The sequence below is a fragment of the Schistocerca nitens genome, chromosome 1 (genome assembly GCF_023898315.1).
Source record: "Schistocerca nitens isolate TAMUIC-IGC-003100 chromosome 1, iqSchNite1.1, whole genome shotgun sequence".
NCBI lineage: Eukaryota > Metazoa > Arthropoda > Insecta > Orthoptera > Acrididae > Schistocerca > Schistocerca nitens.
In genome coordinates, this window is record NC_064614.1 from 34,308,526 (window position 1) to 34,325,269 (window position 16,744).

A 16,744-nucleotide genomic window follows, 5' to 3' on the forward strand; every position below is an offset into this window, starting at 1 on the left:
GCACTGGTCATTCCTATATTCAAGAAGGGTCATAGAACAAATGCACTTAATTATAGCCCTATATTGTTGATGTCAGTCTGTTGTAGAATTATGGAACATGTTTTATGCTCAAGAATTATGACATTTTTGAAGAAAAAAAATTCCTCTGTAAAAACCAGCATGGATTCTGCAAACAGAGATTTTACAAAACTCAGCTTGCTCTGCTCCTCCATGTAATCTATAGCACTATAGACAACAGCACTCAGGTTGGTCCCATGTTCCTTGACTTCGTGAAGGTATTTGTCATTATCCCACACTGTCATTTAGTGAAAAAAATGAGCTTACTGAGTATTGGACCAGATTTATGATTAGATTCAAGACTTGCTTGCAGATAGAACTCAACATGTTACACTTAATGGAACAAAATCAACAGACGTAAATGTAATTTCTGGAGTACCCCAAGGAACTGTGATAGGGCCATTACCGGTATGCAGTGTATATAAATCATCTAGTAGAAACCACTGGAAGCTATTTCAGTCTGTTTGCAAGTGATGCAGCTGTCTGTAAGAAAGTAGCAATGCCAGAAGACAGTGTTAATTTGCAGGCTGACATGTGGAAGATTGATGAATAGTGCAGGCTCTGGCAGATGCCCCTGAAGGTAAATAAATGTAACATATTGTGAATACATTGGAAAAGAAATCCACTATTGCAGAACTACACTATTGGTGACAAATTGCAGGAAACAGTGTCTACTGTAAAATATCTGGATATAACTGTGTAATGTGACCTAATGTGGATTGACTACATGAAGCAAATACTAGGAAAGGTAGATGCCAGACTGAGAGTCATGGGAAGATTCTTATGGAAATGTAACTCATCCAAGAAAGAAGTGTCGTATAAGACACTTGTTTGGTCGATTTTTGAATATTGCACATCGTTCTGGGACCCTTACCAGGTAGGAATGACAGAAGAGATAGAGAAGATCCAACAAAGAGTGCTGTGTTTCATCAAAGAATCGTTTATTCAGATGAGATCTTTATAGAGATACTCATTAAACTCCAGTGGCAGACGTTACAAGAGCCACATGCCATCACAGGTGGAACAGTTAGTGACACCAGCAGTGCCCTCAGTCACACAAGATTAGGTGGCCTGCAGATTATGATGTAAGTGTTGATGGTGTGGGAGGTGTAACAGGATAGAGGTGGATGAAGACAGTGATGTGACCTTTGGGAACTTGCAGGGACATGGTAGGGACAAGATAAGGCTGCAAGAAGCAGCATCAGGTGGCTGTGCTGCGTGGGTGGGTGGGTGGGAGGGGGGGGGGGGGGGTAGGAACCTTGCCCAGAAAAAGATTAACCATGCATTGCTCATCAGTTACCTACCATTTTTCACATAACAACAGCCCAGCCACAGAGGAACACTTCTCTCATGGCTCAGTACCACCCAGGACTGGAGCAGCTCAAACACATTGTCTGCCAGTGTTTTATTTATCTATCAACCTGCCCAGAAATGAGAAATATCCTCCCCACCCCTCCCACAATGGTATTTTGCCACCCAACCAACCTTTGCAATATCCTTGTCTGTTCTTACTGCACCCTTGTTCCCAACCACTTGCCTCCTGGCTCGTGTTCGTGCAATAGACCCAAATGAAAGACCAATCCGATATTTTCTCCCAGTAATATCTTCTCCAGTCTGGTCACTACATATCCTACCCCATCAAAGGCAGGGCCCCCTGTGAAAGCTGCCATGTAATCCACAAACTTAGCTGAGGTTAACTATGTCATATTCTATGTGGCCATGAACATTAACAAGCAGTCTGTCCACAGGAATGATCACTGCCAAACTATGGCCAATAGGCAGCGGACCATCCAGTTGTTGAATGTTCTGCACAACATGGTATACTTCAATCTAATGACTTAATGACTGCTTCTGAGCCTGTGCCATCCGGATTCTTCCCACCAACACCAGCTTTTCTTAAGTATGCAAGTTGGAACTCTCCCTACAACATATTCTTCATTCCCTTAATTCCCCTGGCATCAACCTTCACTACTCTCTATCCTTCACAGCCTATCCCCTTTCCACTACACACATGCCATCTATCTTACCAGTGCACCTACAGATCCTTTCCACTTCCCATTCCCCCCCCCCCCCCCCCCCCACACACACACACACCACCACCACCACCACCACCCAAGCACAGTCTCCTAGTGCTGCACCTAGCAGCCCTACCCTGTCCCCAACATGCCTGCCTCTGTATACTACAACAGGCAGCACTAGCACCTCACATCACCCATACCCTGCTATCCCTTCCCTTCCCATGTGTGGATTGCTGCTCATGTCAGATGCACAGAATGATGGTCACATCAGACACAGTCACAGTTGGGCTTTAGTGCCCAGAGACAGTGGCCATGTAAGTGTGAGTTGTGTGAATGTGTGAGAGTTATACTTCTGATAAAAAAACTCTGTCAAAAACCTTAAATAGTTCTCATATTCTTTTTCAGTGTGCGTGTCTGCCACTCGACACCTCCCCTATGTGGCAAGTAGCAATTTATCCTTTCCATATTGTTGTTATTCCATCCTGGACTTTCCATTGCAAGATTGAGTTCTCTCATACACCTATCTACAGATAATTTGCAAAGACACAGTCACTCAAGGAAGGCAACAAAGTCATGGACATCAACAAAATATAAAAGTATTCCAGCATATCCTACCTCCTTCAAAATATCCAGCTTTTTCCAGAATTCCAATATTAATAGGGCCTTCTATGTTGATTAATTAATAACAAATATGACAACAGTTAATACACGACACATGGGTACATGCAAATTGAAAAAGACAACAGTGGGATTTATGAACTTATCTGTATAAACCGACCTGTATAAAAGTAGTTCCAACAAAACATTTATATGACTATATTGTAATATTTAGGTATATAAATCCTTCAGTTGCTTCACATGTAATGTTTATATTGTATAGTGCCCTTAGTTTAGGTGCTGTAGTTTGGGACTCTGTTGTGTTGTGTCATTTACGGACATTTAGATACATCCACAGTTGTATTGAGTAAGGAATGCATCTATTGTAATTTAATACACATTGTGTTGTTGTTGTTACTGCTGTTGTTGTTGCTGCTGTTGTTGTTGTTGTTTTTGTGGTCTGCAGTCTGAAGACTGCTTCGATACAGCTTTCCATGCTAGTTTATTGTGGACCAGCCTCTTCATATCTGTCTAACTACTGCAACCTACATCTATTTGAATCTTTTTGCTGCAGTCAAGCCATGGTGACAGGCAACACTAGCATCTTCCCTCACCCATACCCTGCTATCTCTCCGCTCCCATGTGTGGATTGCTGCTCATGTCAGATGCACAGATTGCTGGTCACATCAGACGTAGTCACAGTTGGGCTTTGGTGCCCAGAGACAGTGGCCACGTGTGTGTGAGTTTTGTAAATGCATGAGAGCTCTACTTCTGATGAAAGACTTTGTCCAAAAGCTTAAATATTTTTTGTATTCTTTTTCATTGTGCCTGTCAGCAAGTCAACAACGACTCTATGTGGTGAGTAGCAGTCTATCCTTTCCACATTATACATATTACATATTATACAATTTTTGCAACCTCTCCCCCTTCTGCACACACACCCTTCCATCACCAAATTCACAATTCCTTGGTACCTGAGAATGTGTCCTACCAACCTATCCCTTCTTTCAGTCAGGTTGTGCCATAAATTGCTTTTCCCTCCAATTTGACTTAGTATGTCATCATTAGTTACTGAATCTTGGGCATTATTCTGCAGTCCCACATTTCAAAAGCTTCTGTTCTTTACTTATATGAACTGTTCAGACAATGGAATAACATCAATATTATGAGAAGAACAGATCGCTACTCACCATATAATGGAGATGTTATTCGTAGATAGGCACAAGAAAAAGACTGTCAAATATGTAAGCTTTCTGCCGTGAAGGCCTTCATCTGAATTAGACAGTGCACACACACACACACACACACACACACACACACACACACACACACACACACACACAGGTGCAACTCGCACACACGACCATTGCCTCTGTCCACCAAAGCCAGTCGTCTCAGCGGCCATTGACTGTGGCCATGTGTGTGTGTGTGTGTGTGTGTGTGTGTGTGTGTGTGTGTGTGTGTGTGTGTGTGTGTGTGTCCCTTTAATTTCCCTATAGGTGGCATCTAGTTTTTCTATTGTCACGCTTACATCTACTGCCTTGCTTTTTTAGTCCAGCCATCCTGCTTTATCATTTTCCTCTTTCTGTCAGTCTCACCTTTTAGACAGCTGACCAGGTGAGCCAAAAAGAAAGAACAGATTTCAGTTGTTTATTACAAACTATAAAAAATAGAAACAAAGTGTGCATGTCACTAGACAGAAGGAAGTTCAAAATTTTGACACATCTGCATTGTTGTTTGACTGTAGTAGCATCACAAGAGAAATCACTTTGCGTGTTGGAATTCACACGAACTCAATCTATTTTTCAGGTGCAATGTGCATTACGCAATCGATTCAGCAAGAAGCATCTCTGCACAAGCAGATTTTTGACTGGCATTCAAAAGTCTTGGAAACTGGTTGCACATGTGAAGGGAAGAGCAGTGGTCAGCCACATATGTCTGATGAAAACATCAAGCATATCCGAGATGCATTCACATGCAGCCCAAGGAAGTCTACAAGATGGGCCGGCAAGGAACTTCCAGCTTCCTCAAACAACAATGTTGGATGCTCTGAAACAATGCTTCCATATGAAGCCTTACAACTTGCAGTTACTGCAGCAATTGTGTCCCAGTCACAATAACAGAAGATATGAATTTTTTATTTCAGTTCTCCAGATATGGTAGAGATCACTTTTGCCAAATGGTTCATCTTTTTGGATGAATCTACATTTCATTTACCAGGTAAAGTAAGCCGCCATATTGTAAGAATCTGGGATCACAAAATTCTGGCATCATCAGCAAATATGAAAGAGACCCACTGAAACTGAATGTGTTTGTGCCACTTCTGTTCACAAAGTTTATGCACCTTTCTTTTTTGTACAGAAAACTGTGACAGGAATGTCATACCTGGACCTACTGCAAAATTAGTTGTTTCCTCAGCTTCACGAAGATTACAATGATTTCATTTTTGTACATGACAGCACCCTGCCTCACTTTCACCTTGAAGCGTGGCATTGTGTTAACACAATGTTGAACTGAAAGAAGTGGACAACAAGATATTGTTCATTGCTTTTGGCCACCCAGGTCACTGGATCTCACACCGTGTGATTTTTTTTTTCCTTTTTCTTTCTGTGGGGGTACAGAAAAGACAGAGTCTTATGGCAGCTACTCTTCAAGAGCTGAGAAATCGAATTATTGAAGCTGTTGACTCGATAAACAGAGACCTCTTGATTCATGTGTGGAATGAAATGGATTACCATTTCAACATTTATCAAGCAATGCATGTTGCTCATCTTGAGTGTATGATATAGTGTCTACATAAACATAAACCTTCCTCTATCCATTGATGTGCACAGTGTTTTCCTATCTTTTGTAGTATGTCTACATTAAACAATTGAAATCTCTCTCTCTCTCTCTCTCTCTCTCTCTCTCTCTCTCTCTCTCTCTCTTTTTTAAAAAAAGAATCACCCTGTATTGACTTTGCTTGCTTCCTTTTCCGCATTTTAAATTTCCTTCTTTCACTAGTTGTATTCAGTATTTCATATGTTATCATGGATTTCAACTGGCCTTGTCTTTTTACCTATTTAATCTTTTGCTGCCTCCACTATTTCATTTTTCAAAGCCACCCATTCATCTTCTGCTATATTCCTTTCCCCTGTTGTAGTCAGTCATTGCCTAATACTACCTCTGAAATCCCAACATCTTCACTAGCATATCCAAAGGAGACAGTTTAGCCTCCTAATTGGAAAAGTTTTCTTCCTAATACTACCTCTGAAATCCCAACATCTTCACTAGCATATCCAAAGGAGACAGTTTAGCCTCCTAATTGGAAAAGTTTTCTTCCCACAAAATAGTCCCTTTTCTTTTGGTGTGTTAGAACTGTCATATATGTATCTGATGAGTGTAAGTGACTAATGAAGATCTCTATAGTATGATGTCGTCTTTGTTTCATATGTTAATGAGAGAAGAAATAGAGTGAGACTGAGTGTCAGCACCTAGACCAAACCTCTCAAATAGTTCCAAGGGGCCACCGAGCATAATGTCCCCATTCAACAGATTCACAATCGACAGTGTCACGTGAGAAACTGCAGACAGGTTTGGAATTTAATCCAGGAGACTGGCACAAAGTCTGATGCCTCGGAAATTATGGTACCACCTCTCTTCTGCTTGCTACCTCTCCTCTGCTTGCTAGCCAAATGCTGACGGTAAAAATATTTTTTGCAATCTGATTTAAACAGATTACCACCTTGTCAAGCACCACCATAGAGGGATCCATCAGCAGCCTTAGCTACAGAGACAGGTAATGTTTGATATACATATAATGAATTAATAATACCAACCTAAGCTTCTTGCAGCAGTTTTCTTTATGGGTGTCCTGTAACTACTAAGTACAGATGGGCTACCACTTGAGTCAGTCTCTGAGTTGTGACATACTTCAAATTTTCTTTCATGCTCATTTGCATTGTTATGTCTGTGAAGGCTGGACACTGTTACTGATGGCTGTCTGCAGTCTCCTGAAACAAGAACACTACATATATAGATTACTTGCAGTGTGAAAGGTTTAGTTACAGTGAGATGCTCAGAATAATTGTATCACCTGACCATGGTAGTATTGGACTAGGCCTTCCAAGGCCGTTGTTCGAAACATGCAGTGACATTGCAGTAAACAAGTGCAGTGGTGACTAGGGAAAATTCATCACAGTGTGAATGCCTTCAGGAAAGTGTGTATATATTATCAAGTGGTTCAGCATATCCTCTAGAAATATCACAATAAAAACTCGAGATAAGCCAACTGAAGTGCCCTCACTCCCAGGTGCAATAATATTGTGGTCCAGTAATATTTTCTCTCTGGCTCTTTATCATTTTACTGTGTGGAACACATTGTTTGCAAGCAGATTTGATACTTTTTCTCTTGTCACTGTTCCTAATACACTCCTGGAAATTGAAATAAGAACACCGTGAATTCATTGTCCCAGGAAGGGGAAACTTTATTGACACATTCCTGGGGTCAGATACATCACATGATCACACTGACAGAACCACAGGCACATAGACACAGGCAACAGAGCATGCACAATGTCGGCACTAGTACAGTGTATATCCACCTTTCGCAGCAATGCAGGCTGCTATTCTCCCATGGAGACGATCGTAGAGATGCGGGATGTAGTCCTGTGGAACGGCTTGCCATGCCATTTCCACCTGGCGCCTCAGTTGGACCAGCGTTCATGCTGGACGTGCAGACCGCGTGAGACGACGCTTCATCCAGTCCCAAACATGCTCAATGGGGGACAGATCCGGAGATCTTGCTGGCCAGGGTAGTTGACTTACACCTTCTAGAGCACGTTGGGTGGCACGGGATACATGGGGACGTGCATTGTCCTGTTGGAACAGCAAGTTCCCTTGCCGGTCTAGGAATGGTAGAACGATGGGTTCGATGACGGTTTGGATGTACCGTGCACTATTCAGTGTCCCCTCGATGATCACCAGTGGTGTACAGCCAGTGTAGGAGATCGCTCCCCACACCATGATGCCGGGTGTTGGCCCTGTGTGCCTCGGTCGTATGCAGTCCTGATTGTGGCGCTCACCTGCACGGCGCCAAACACGCATACGACCATCATTGGCACCAAGGCAGAAGCGACTCTCATCGCTGAAGACGACACGTCTCCATTCGTCCCTCCATTCACGCCTGTCGTGACACCACTGGAGGTGGGCTGCACGATGTTGGGGCGTGAGCGGAAGACGGCCTAACGGTGTGCGGGACCGTAGCCCAGCTTCATGGAGACGGTTGCGAATGGTCCTCGCCGATACCCCAGGAGCAACAGTGTCCCTAATTTGCTGGGAAGTGGCGGTGCGGTCCCCTACGGCACTGCGTAGGATCCTACGGTCTTGGCGTGCATCCGTGCATCGCCGTGGTCCGGTCCCAGGTCGACGGGCACGTGCACCTTCCGCCGACCACTGGCGACAACATCGATGTACTGTGGAGACCTCACGCCCCACGTGTTGAGCAATTCGGCGGTACGTCCACCCGGCCTCCCGCATGCCCACTATACGCCCTCGCTCAAAGTCCGTCAACTGCACATACGGTTCACGTCCACACTGTCGCGGCATGCTACCAGTGTTAAAGACTGCGATGGGGCTCCGTATGCCACGGCAAACTGGCTGACACTGACGGCGGCGGTGCACAAATGCTGCGCAGCTAGCGCCATTTGACGGCCAACACCGCGGTTCCTGGTGTGTCCGCTGTGCTGTGCGTGTGATCATTGCTTGTACAGCCCTCTCGCAGTGTCCGGAGCAAGTATGGTGGGTCTGACACACCGGTGTCAATGTGTTCTTTTTTCCATTTCCAGGAGTGTATGTTAACTTGTTTAGTCCACGTGCCTACTTCACTCCACAGACGTGTTAAAATGCACTCTCACATGCTATTCAGTTCCATGTAATATTGTACATCTTTCATCAGTTCCATAACAATTGGGAACATTATTTAACCACTACAATTTCAAAATACCACATGAGAGTGTAATTATAGCTTTCAGACTGGAGCACACTTTTTGTGAGTCAGGCAATCAGGTTAGGGCTTGGTTATTATTGTGATTGCTGAAACATGTCTCAGAAGCAAGTTAAATGCAAAATGAGTTTCTCAGTGAAAATATACCAATTGAATTATGCTTGCTATGTTCTGTGTGATTTCCATTGGTGTTTTTTTATACTGCAATTGATCCTCTCATACAATGAAAAAGAGAGTTCTATTTTTGAAAGTATTGGTTTCCCTGTAGACATTTGTAGAGTTTATACCCAGAAATTGAATGTGGAAAGAAAACATTGTTCATTGGGAGTCTCAAAAGCTCACTAGCAAGAAACATCAGTTTTCCATGAGACAAGCAAAAGTTTCATATTTTGTATGAGATTTATCAGTTGTAGCTAATATTTTTTATGATACTTCTGTTGGTGAGTTGCACAAGGCAAAGAGAAAATTGATTCAATATTTCTAGGCTACATAGCAAGTACTTCAGCTGGTTGTTGTTGTTGCTGTTGTTGTTGTTCTGCATAATTACTGTCAGCTTCATCCACTAAAACCTGTCCACAGTACCCAAACCATAGTCCCCTCTTCAATTCTTGCACCCCATGATTCATCTACATATATACTCTTTAAACCACATTATGGTGTGTGGCAGAGGGTACTTCAAGAACTACTGTCACTTCCCCACTTTGCTGTTCCAGTCACAAATGTTCTACAGGAAGAACATTTGATGGTAAATCTCTGTTCGAGCTCATATCTTTCTAATTTTATTTTCACTATCTTTTACAAAATACATAGTCACATAAACATGGCTCACACACACACACACACATGCACATGACCACTGTCTGTGGCTGCTAAGGCCAGATTGTGAGCAACTGTGCACGATGGGAGAAGCAGTTTGGTTGGTGGGGGTAAGGAGGAGGCTGGGGTGAGGAGGAGGAGGGCCTCCTTCCACTTAAAAAAATAATAAAAATAAAAAAAAAAATCAAAATAAAAAATAAAAAAAATCACACAGAACATGAGTGGAGGACAGTAAAGTCTTCTTCGTGGGAGCATACAAAGATAAGGTGTAGAGAGGGTAGGGAAGCTAGGTGCTGTCAGGATGTTGGCCTGAGAGTGGGGTGGAGCCAATAAAGGAGAGAAGTAAGAAGACTGTGGGTGAACTTGTGGAATAGAAGGCTATGGAGTGGCAACAGCTGAGGGATAGGTGGGTGAAGGACAACGACTATGATTAATGAAGGCTGAGGCCAGAAGGGTACGGAAACATAGGATAAATTGCAGGGAGAGTTCCCACTTCCACAATTCAGAAATGCTGGTATTGGTAAGAAGGGCCCAGATGGCACAGGCTGTGAAGCATTCATTAGAATGAAGAACGTTGTGATAGGCAGCTTGCTCAGCAACTGGGTGGTCCATCTACTTCTTGGCTACATCTACATCTACGTGATTACTGTACTATTCACAATAAAATGCCTGGCGGAGTGTTCAATGAACCACCTTCAAGCTGTCTCTCTTCCGTTCCACTCTCGAACAGCACACGGGAAAAACAAGCTCTTAAATTTTTCTGTGCGAGCCCTGATTTATTTTATCATGATGATCATTTCTCCCTGTGTAGATGGGTGCCAACAGAATGTTTTCGCAATCGGAGGAGAAAACTGTTGGTTGAAATTTCATGAGAAGATCCCATCACAACGAAAAACACCTTTGTTTTGATGATTGCCACTCCAATTCAGGTATCATGTCTGTGACACTATCTCCCCTATTTCATGATAATACAAAATGGTCTGCCCTGCTTTGTACTTTCTTGATGTCATCCATCAGTCCCACCTGATGCGGATCCCACACTGCACAGCAATACTCCAGAGGAGGGTGGACAAGCATGGTGTAAGCAGTCTCTTTAGTAGACCGGTTGCTCCTTCTAAGTTTTCTACCAATGAATTGCAGTCTTTGGTTAGCTCTACCCACAATTTCATCTATGTAATTGTTCCAATTTACGTTATTTGTAATTGTAATCCCTAAGTATTTAGCTGAATTTACAGCCTTCAGATTTGTGTGACTTATTGCGTAATCGAAATTTAGCTGATTTCTTTTAGTACTCATGTGAATAACTTCACACTTTTCCTTATTCAGGGTCAATTGCCACTTTTAGCACCATACAGATATCTTATCTAAATCAGCGGAACCCGGAAACCAACCACCCAATAGCACAAGTCAAGGAATCTGCAGCCTACACAGCCACAGAACCACCTGAGTCTCTGATTCAGACCCTCCACTCAGCTCTGCACCAAAGGACCACAGTCTGTTCTATTGATAATGCTGCAGATGGTGAGCTCCACCTTAATCTTGGAAGCAAGACTGGCAGTCTTTACCATTTCTGCTGGCCGCCCGAAACCAGACAGAATCTGCTCCGATCCAAAGTGACACACGTCATTGGTACCGACATGAGCCACCACCTGCAGTTGGCTGCACCCTGTACTCTTCATGGCATCCAGAAGCACCTTTTCCACACCCGGTAAGACTCCGCCCAGAATGCACACGGAGTGCACACTGGCTTCCTTCACCTCCTTGGCAGCCATGTTCCTAAGGGGCCCCGATATGCGCATCCCCATGTTGGATGGCGATTCCTGTGCTCAGACAACTTGTTGGTCATCATGCCCACATAGAATGAAGCACAACAGTTGCAGTTTAGCTTGTAATGACAGGTTTCACAGCTAGCCCTGCTTTTGCTGGGATAGGTGGTGCTTGTGACTGTACTGGAGTAGGTGATGTTGAAAGGATATATGGGGCAGGTCTATTAGAGTGATATTAGCCATGAGGCAAGGTGTTGGGAGCAGGGATTGTATAGGGATGGACAAGCATATTCTCTGGGCAGTGGAATACTACTGTGAGAGGGGTGAGCAGGATGGTGGGTAGGAGATTCTTCATTTCAGGGCATGATCAGAGGTAGTCGAAATCCTGGCACAGAATGTGATTCAGATAATGACAGAGGTACTGATTTAGCCAGATTTGAGGTGGAGCTTAACATTGAGGAAGGTGATTTGTTAGGTTGAAGAGGACCAGGTGAAGTGAATGGGGCAGAAGGTGTTGAGGTTCTGGGGTAATGTGGATAGAGTGTTCACACTTTCAATCCAGATCATGAAGATGTCATCAATGAACCTGAACTAGGTGAGGGGCTTGGGATTTTGGTTGTTTAGGAAGAAGTCCTTGAGATAGCCTATGAATAAGTTGGCATAGGATGGTGCTAAGTAGGTGCCAACTGTTATAGACCAGATTTGTTTGTAGATGATGCCGTCATAGGAGAAGGAAGGTGTAGTTGGTCATGGTGACCAGGAAGGATGTTGTAGGTTTGGGATCCGTCAGGCTTCGGGAAAGGTATTGTTCAGTGGTGACTATGTCATTGGCAGTAGGGATGTTGTGTAAAGGGAGGTGGCGTAGATAGTGACAAGCAGGGAACTGTGTGGTAAAGGAATAGGAACTGTGGAGAGTCTGTGGAGGAAATGGTTGGCACCTTTTATGTAAGAGGTTAGGTTGCAGGTAATAGGCTGAAGGTGTTGGCCCACACAAGAGTGCAGATTCTCTCAGTGGGGGCATAGTAGGTGGTCACAATGGGGTGTCCTGGGTGGTTGAGTTTATGGACTTTAGGAACGGTGGGGAAAATTTAGTACATCTGCAAGGCAGGGTTTGTCGGCCATGAGCGAAAGTGGGGGAGCTTTGGAAGCTGGTGTAGAGGTGGTGAATAGTGGCATTCTAAGGCAGGAGTAGGAAGTGACCAGGTTGCAGAGTTTTTGAGGTGGAATAATGCATGCTGCTCTAGTTTCTGGAGGGTAAGAATTTCAGTATGTAAGATGAGATCCGGAAATTTGGGATTGCACAGCAGGAGAATTTTGCAGATGGAGAGGGGTACCGCAAGGAAGTTTGGGCCTGATTGGCTTGGTTTTGCAGGACTATGTTGGTGAGGGTTAAGGAATGGTGGAATCTCAACAGATGGAGGCCAATGTGGAAGGAAGGATTGCAGCCAGTGATGCGTAATTTGATGATAATGCAATTTGAGAGGAATTCCATAAGCTGGGTGTATACGACCCAGGACATCTGGGAGATCCGGGAAAAACATGGGAATTTTTCGTCCGGGACAAAAGCGGGAAAAAACCGGGAATTTTTTAGAATTCCGGGAACTTTTCCTTGTTTTAGTTACCAGTTAAATTTTTGTGATTTTGACTGGTAAGAATCAATACTCTAATGAAGGATATTACTGTATCCCGCTTCTGCAGAATATTGCTGCAGCAAAAAAACATGAACGAGAGAAAAAAAACGAAAATAAAACTTGAGTCGCAAAGGAAATGCGCCATATACAACAACAAAACACAGTGCTCATACAAGCATCTGCCAACCAAAGTATGTCAAAGGCTTTAGGAAGAATATGCAGTGCTTCCTAACAACAAATTGCCTCTGATGAGCGTGACATGACAGCTGTTTTCATTTGAGCAATTGCGGGCGGGCTCTTGCGCATGCGCAGTTGAGTTGCCTATGGGTAGTACCTTCTCCCGCTTCTGGTTACAGATGAGTGGCTGGGTGCCACTATCTAAATTGCTCCGGTTCAGAAATATTGTAGATCCAGGACTGATGCACAGAGCAGTCTGAGTTGTTGTGGGGAGGTGGGTAGTCTCCACGTGACCTGTGTTTACGTTTAGTGATTTGGCTGTTTCCTCTTCATTTATTGCTCTCACATTAAATGAAAACAAAACTGATTTCTGTGGCCAGGAGCTACCAAATGAATTAAAATACGTTTGCACAATTATGGAAGGCTAAAATATGTTGTTATTTTCAGGTTTTATTTCCACCTTCCTGACAGGCAAGCATTAATCACCTTGCAGAACAATGAAGTTATTTTTGTCGGTTTGCTAAAGAGATTTGGCTTTTATTAATATTTTGCGCTGAGGCAGTTAATTTATTTGAAACGATGTATTTAATTTCACACTGTTGGCTAGTTTCAACTGTTCGCTGCTTTTCAAGTGGATGTTTTCCATCTTCTAGCTCGTATGGCATTGTGCCATAATAAAGAACCAAACAGGAGACAATACAGTACTGGTACTCAAGAAAATTTACATTCGAATCTGAACATACGATTGTGCACTTTAAGCCGAATTATGCATTTTAGTATAGTTCACGAAATTCCAATGCTGCTGAAGTATCCTTTGATGTCTTGTCTCTTTTATGGCATAATTCAAGATCTTTTAATACTTTACACGTACGAAAATGCGGGCTTCCTGCGTCATCGTAGCTGCGCAGGCGCAGTGACTCCTGTTATCTGGCACTCTCTGGCAACTGCTGAAATGAACCAATTTCTAACAGGTCACGGGAAAATATTGTGAATGGCAGTTTGAAAAGTGTTACTTTCAAAGTAAATTTTCTTTTATGCAAGATTAACTATGTGCGAGAATGTACGATGAATTTCTTAAATCACAGAACGTTTGACTCATTTAAAAATCAACTCTTTGAGGATGACCATCTAGAAGAATTTCGAGCCCAGAAGATCAGACATTTACGTCGTTATTAAAAATTTTACTGGCACATTTGTGTGATGTTTCTTAAAATGTAACGCGCAAAATGATCTACATTTCTAGCAAAACTATGTAAATTAATTTAAACCATTAACTTTTTTTTTGTTGAGTGGGAGGGATCTTGCTATTGGTTGACTACCTACATGTCCAGTGCTGTCATCAGCTGCCGAGATCACGTGACATTAGCAATGACTGGCTTACAAAAGCGCGTCGCAATCTCTATTTCATTACTTCGGAAAGTAACATGCAGTGTTTGGTGGAATTAGAATCTATACCTCCGTAAAACGAAGAAATGCAGCGTACATGTTGCTGCACATCAAAGATCTTTCCAAAACATGTTTTTTTCCCCCTGGTTTTCGTTTTATAAAGTGCCAGCAAATTCTACGTCAGTGTAGAAAACCATAAACATTCTAAGGATTGATAAGTCTTACAGTGCCGATGAAAAGTATACTGTCATTTAACACGGATAAAGTGTATTTTCATCCGGGAGAAAGTGTATTTTCAACCGGGGAATCCGGGAAAAATCCGGGAATTTTTTTTCGTTGCTTACGTATACACCCTGATAAGCCAAGCAGTAGTGGAGGAACAGGACACTTTTCTGTATTGGTGCAGATGGAAGGTGCAAAGATCCATGGAGGAAGATAAACAATCATGAAAATACATAAATAATGTAGATATACACGTGAATAAATTCACAACAATACAACAAAAATAAGTGAGAAAAATTACAAAAAGGACAGAAAATGGATGGATTTTCATGTCGATTTCAGTGTGTTTTTGCCTTTTGCTATCTGCCTATTGCCCAGCACAGAATCTCTCCGTAGAGTCTATCTCTATCCTCACCACTACCACTCCCCACACTCCTACATTCTACATGCTTTGTAAAGTCCATAAACCCAATCAACCAGGATGCCCCATTGTGGCCGCTGCTGTGCCCCCACTGGGAGAATCTCTGCTCTTGTGGACCAATACCCTCAGCCTATTACTCACAAACCTACCCTCCTATATAAAAGATACCAACCATTTCCCCCATCAACTCCCCACAGTTTGTGTTCCTTTACCATACAGTACCCTCCTTGTCACTATTGACACAACATCCCTTTACACTAATATCCGTAAGGCCCATGACCTAGCCACCATTGAATGCTACCTTTCCCAGTGCCTGATGGCAACCAAACTTACAACCTCCTTCCTGATCATGATGAACAACTACATCCTCACCCACAATTACTTCTCCTTTGAATGCATCACCTACAAATAAACCTGGGGTATGGCAGTGGGCACCTGCATGGCACAGTCCTATGCCAACCTACTCACAGACCATCTTTAGGAATCTTTCCTAAACACCCAGAATTCCAAACCCCTCACTTGTTCAGATTCATTGATGACATCTTTGTGATGTGGATTGAGGGTTAGAACACCCTATCCACATTCCTCTACAACCTCAACACCTTCTTCCCTATTTGCTTCATGTGGTCCTCCTCAACTCAACAATCCACATTCCTTGATGTTGACCATCACCTCAGTGCTGGCTGCATCAGCATCTTCATTCTTTATAAGACCTATCAACAACTGGCAATACCTCCACTCTGACAGCTGCCATGCAGTTCCTTACATACAGTCTAGCAATGCTTGGCTGTCCCATACATCTGTAGTGATGAGCAGTCAATCTCAAAATGTAGCAAGTGTCTCACTGAGGTCTTCACAGACCATAATTACCCTCCCAAACCTTTACAGAAACAGATCTCTCATGCCTTATCTCTCCAGACACCCACCTCTTCTCAAAATCCCATCGTCTGACCACAGAGGAGAATACTTGTGGCTCAGTACTACCCAAGACTGGAGCAACTGAATCACATTCTGTGCCAGGATTTTTACTACCTCTGATCGTGCCCTGAAATGAGGAATGTCCTACCCACTATCCTGCGCACTTCTCTCGCAGTAGTATTACACTGCCCATCGAACCTACACAATATCCTTGTCCATCCCTACACAACCCCTGCCCCCAACACCTTGCCTCATCGCTGATATTCCTCTAATAGACCTAGATGGAAGACCTGTCCCATACATCTTCACACCACCACCTACTCAAGTCCAGTCACGAGCACCACCTATCCCATCAAAGGCAGGGCTACCTGTGATACGAGTCAAATGATCTACAAGCGAAGTTACAACTGTGCTTTATTCTATGTGAGCATGACAACCAACAAGTTGTCTGACCACCAGAATGGCCATCAACAAACTTTGACCAAGAAACAGGTGGACCACCTGGTTGCTAAACAAGCTGCCCATCACAATGTTCTTCATTCTAATGACTGCTTCATAGCCTGTGCCATTTGGGCCCTTCTTACGAATACCACTTTTCCTTAATTGTGCTGGTGCAAATTCTCCCTGCAATTTATCTTATGCTCCTATAACCTGCCTGGCCTCAACCTTCATTATTCATAGTTATTGTCCTTCACCCAACTTATCCCTTCCCTGTTGCCACTCCAGAGCCTTTTATTCCGCACATACAGGCA

At 43.3% G+C, this 16,744-nt stretch overlaps 1 protein-coding gene across 1 annotated transcript in view; it reads right to left on the reverse strand.

Annotated features, from left to right (window-relative positions):
* The window catches only part of LOC126263646 (Down syndrome cell adhesion molecule-like protein Dscam2), a 421,438-nt gene that overhangs the window by 24,115 nt on the left and 380,579 nt on the right, over positions 1-16,744 (reverse strand). Inside the window, exon 32 of the mRNA XM_049960745.1 lies at positions 6,491-6,664. Within this exon, the coding sequence (XP_049816702.1) occupies positions 6,491-6,664 (174 nt within the window). The remainder of the gene's footprint in view (positions 1-6,490; positions 6,665-16,744) is intronic.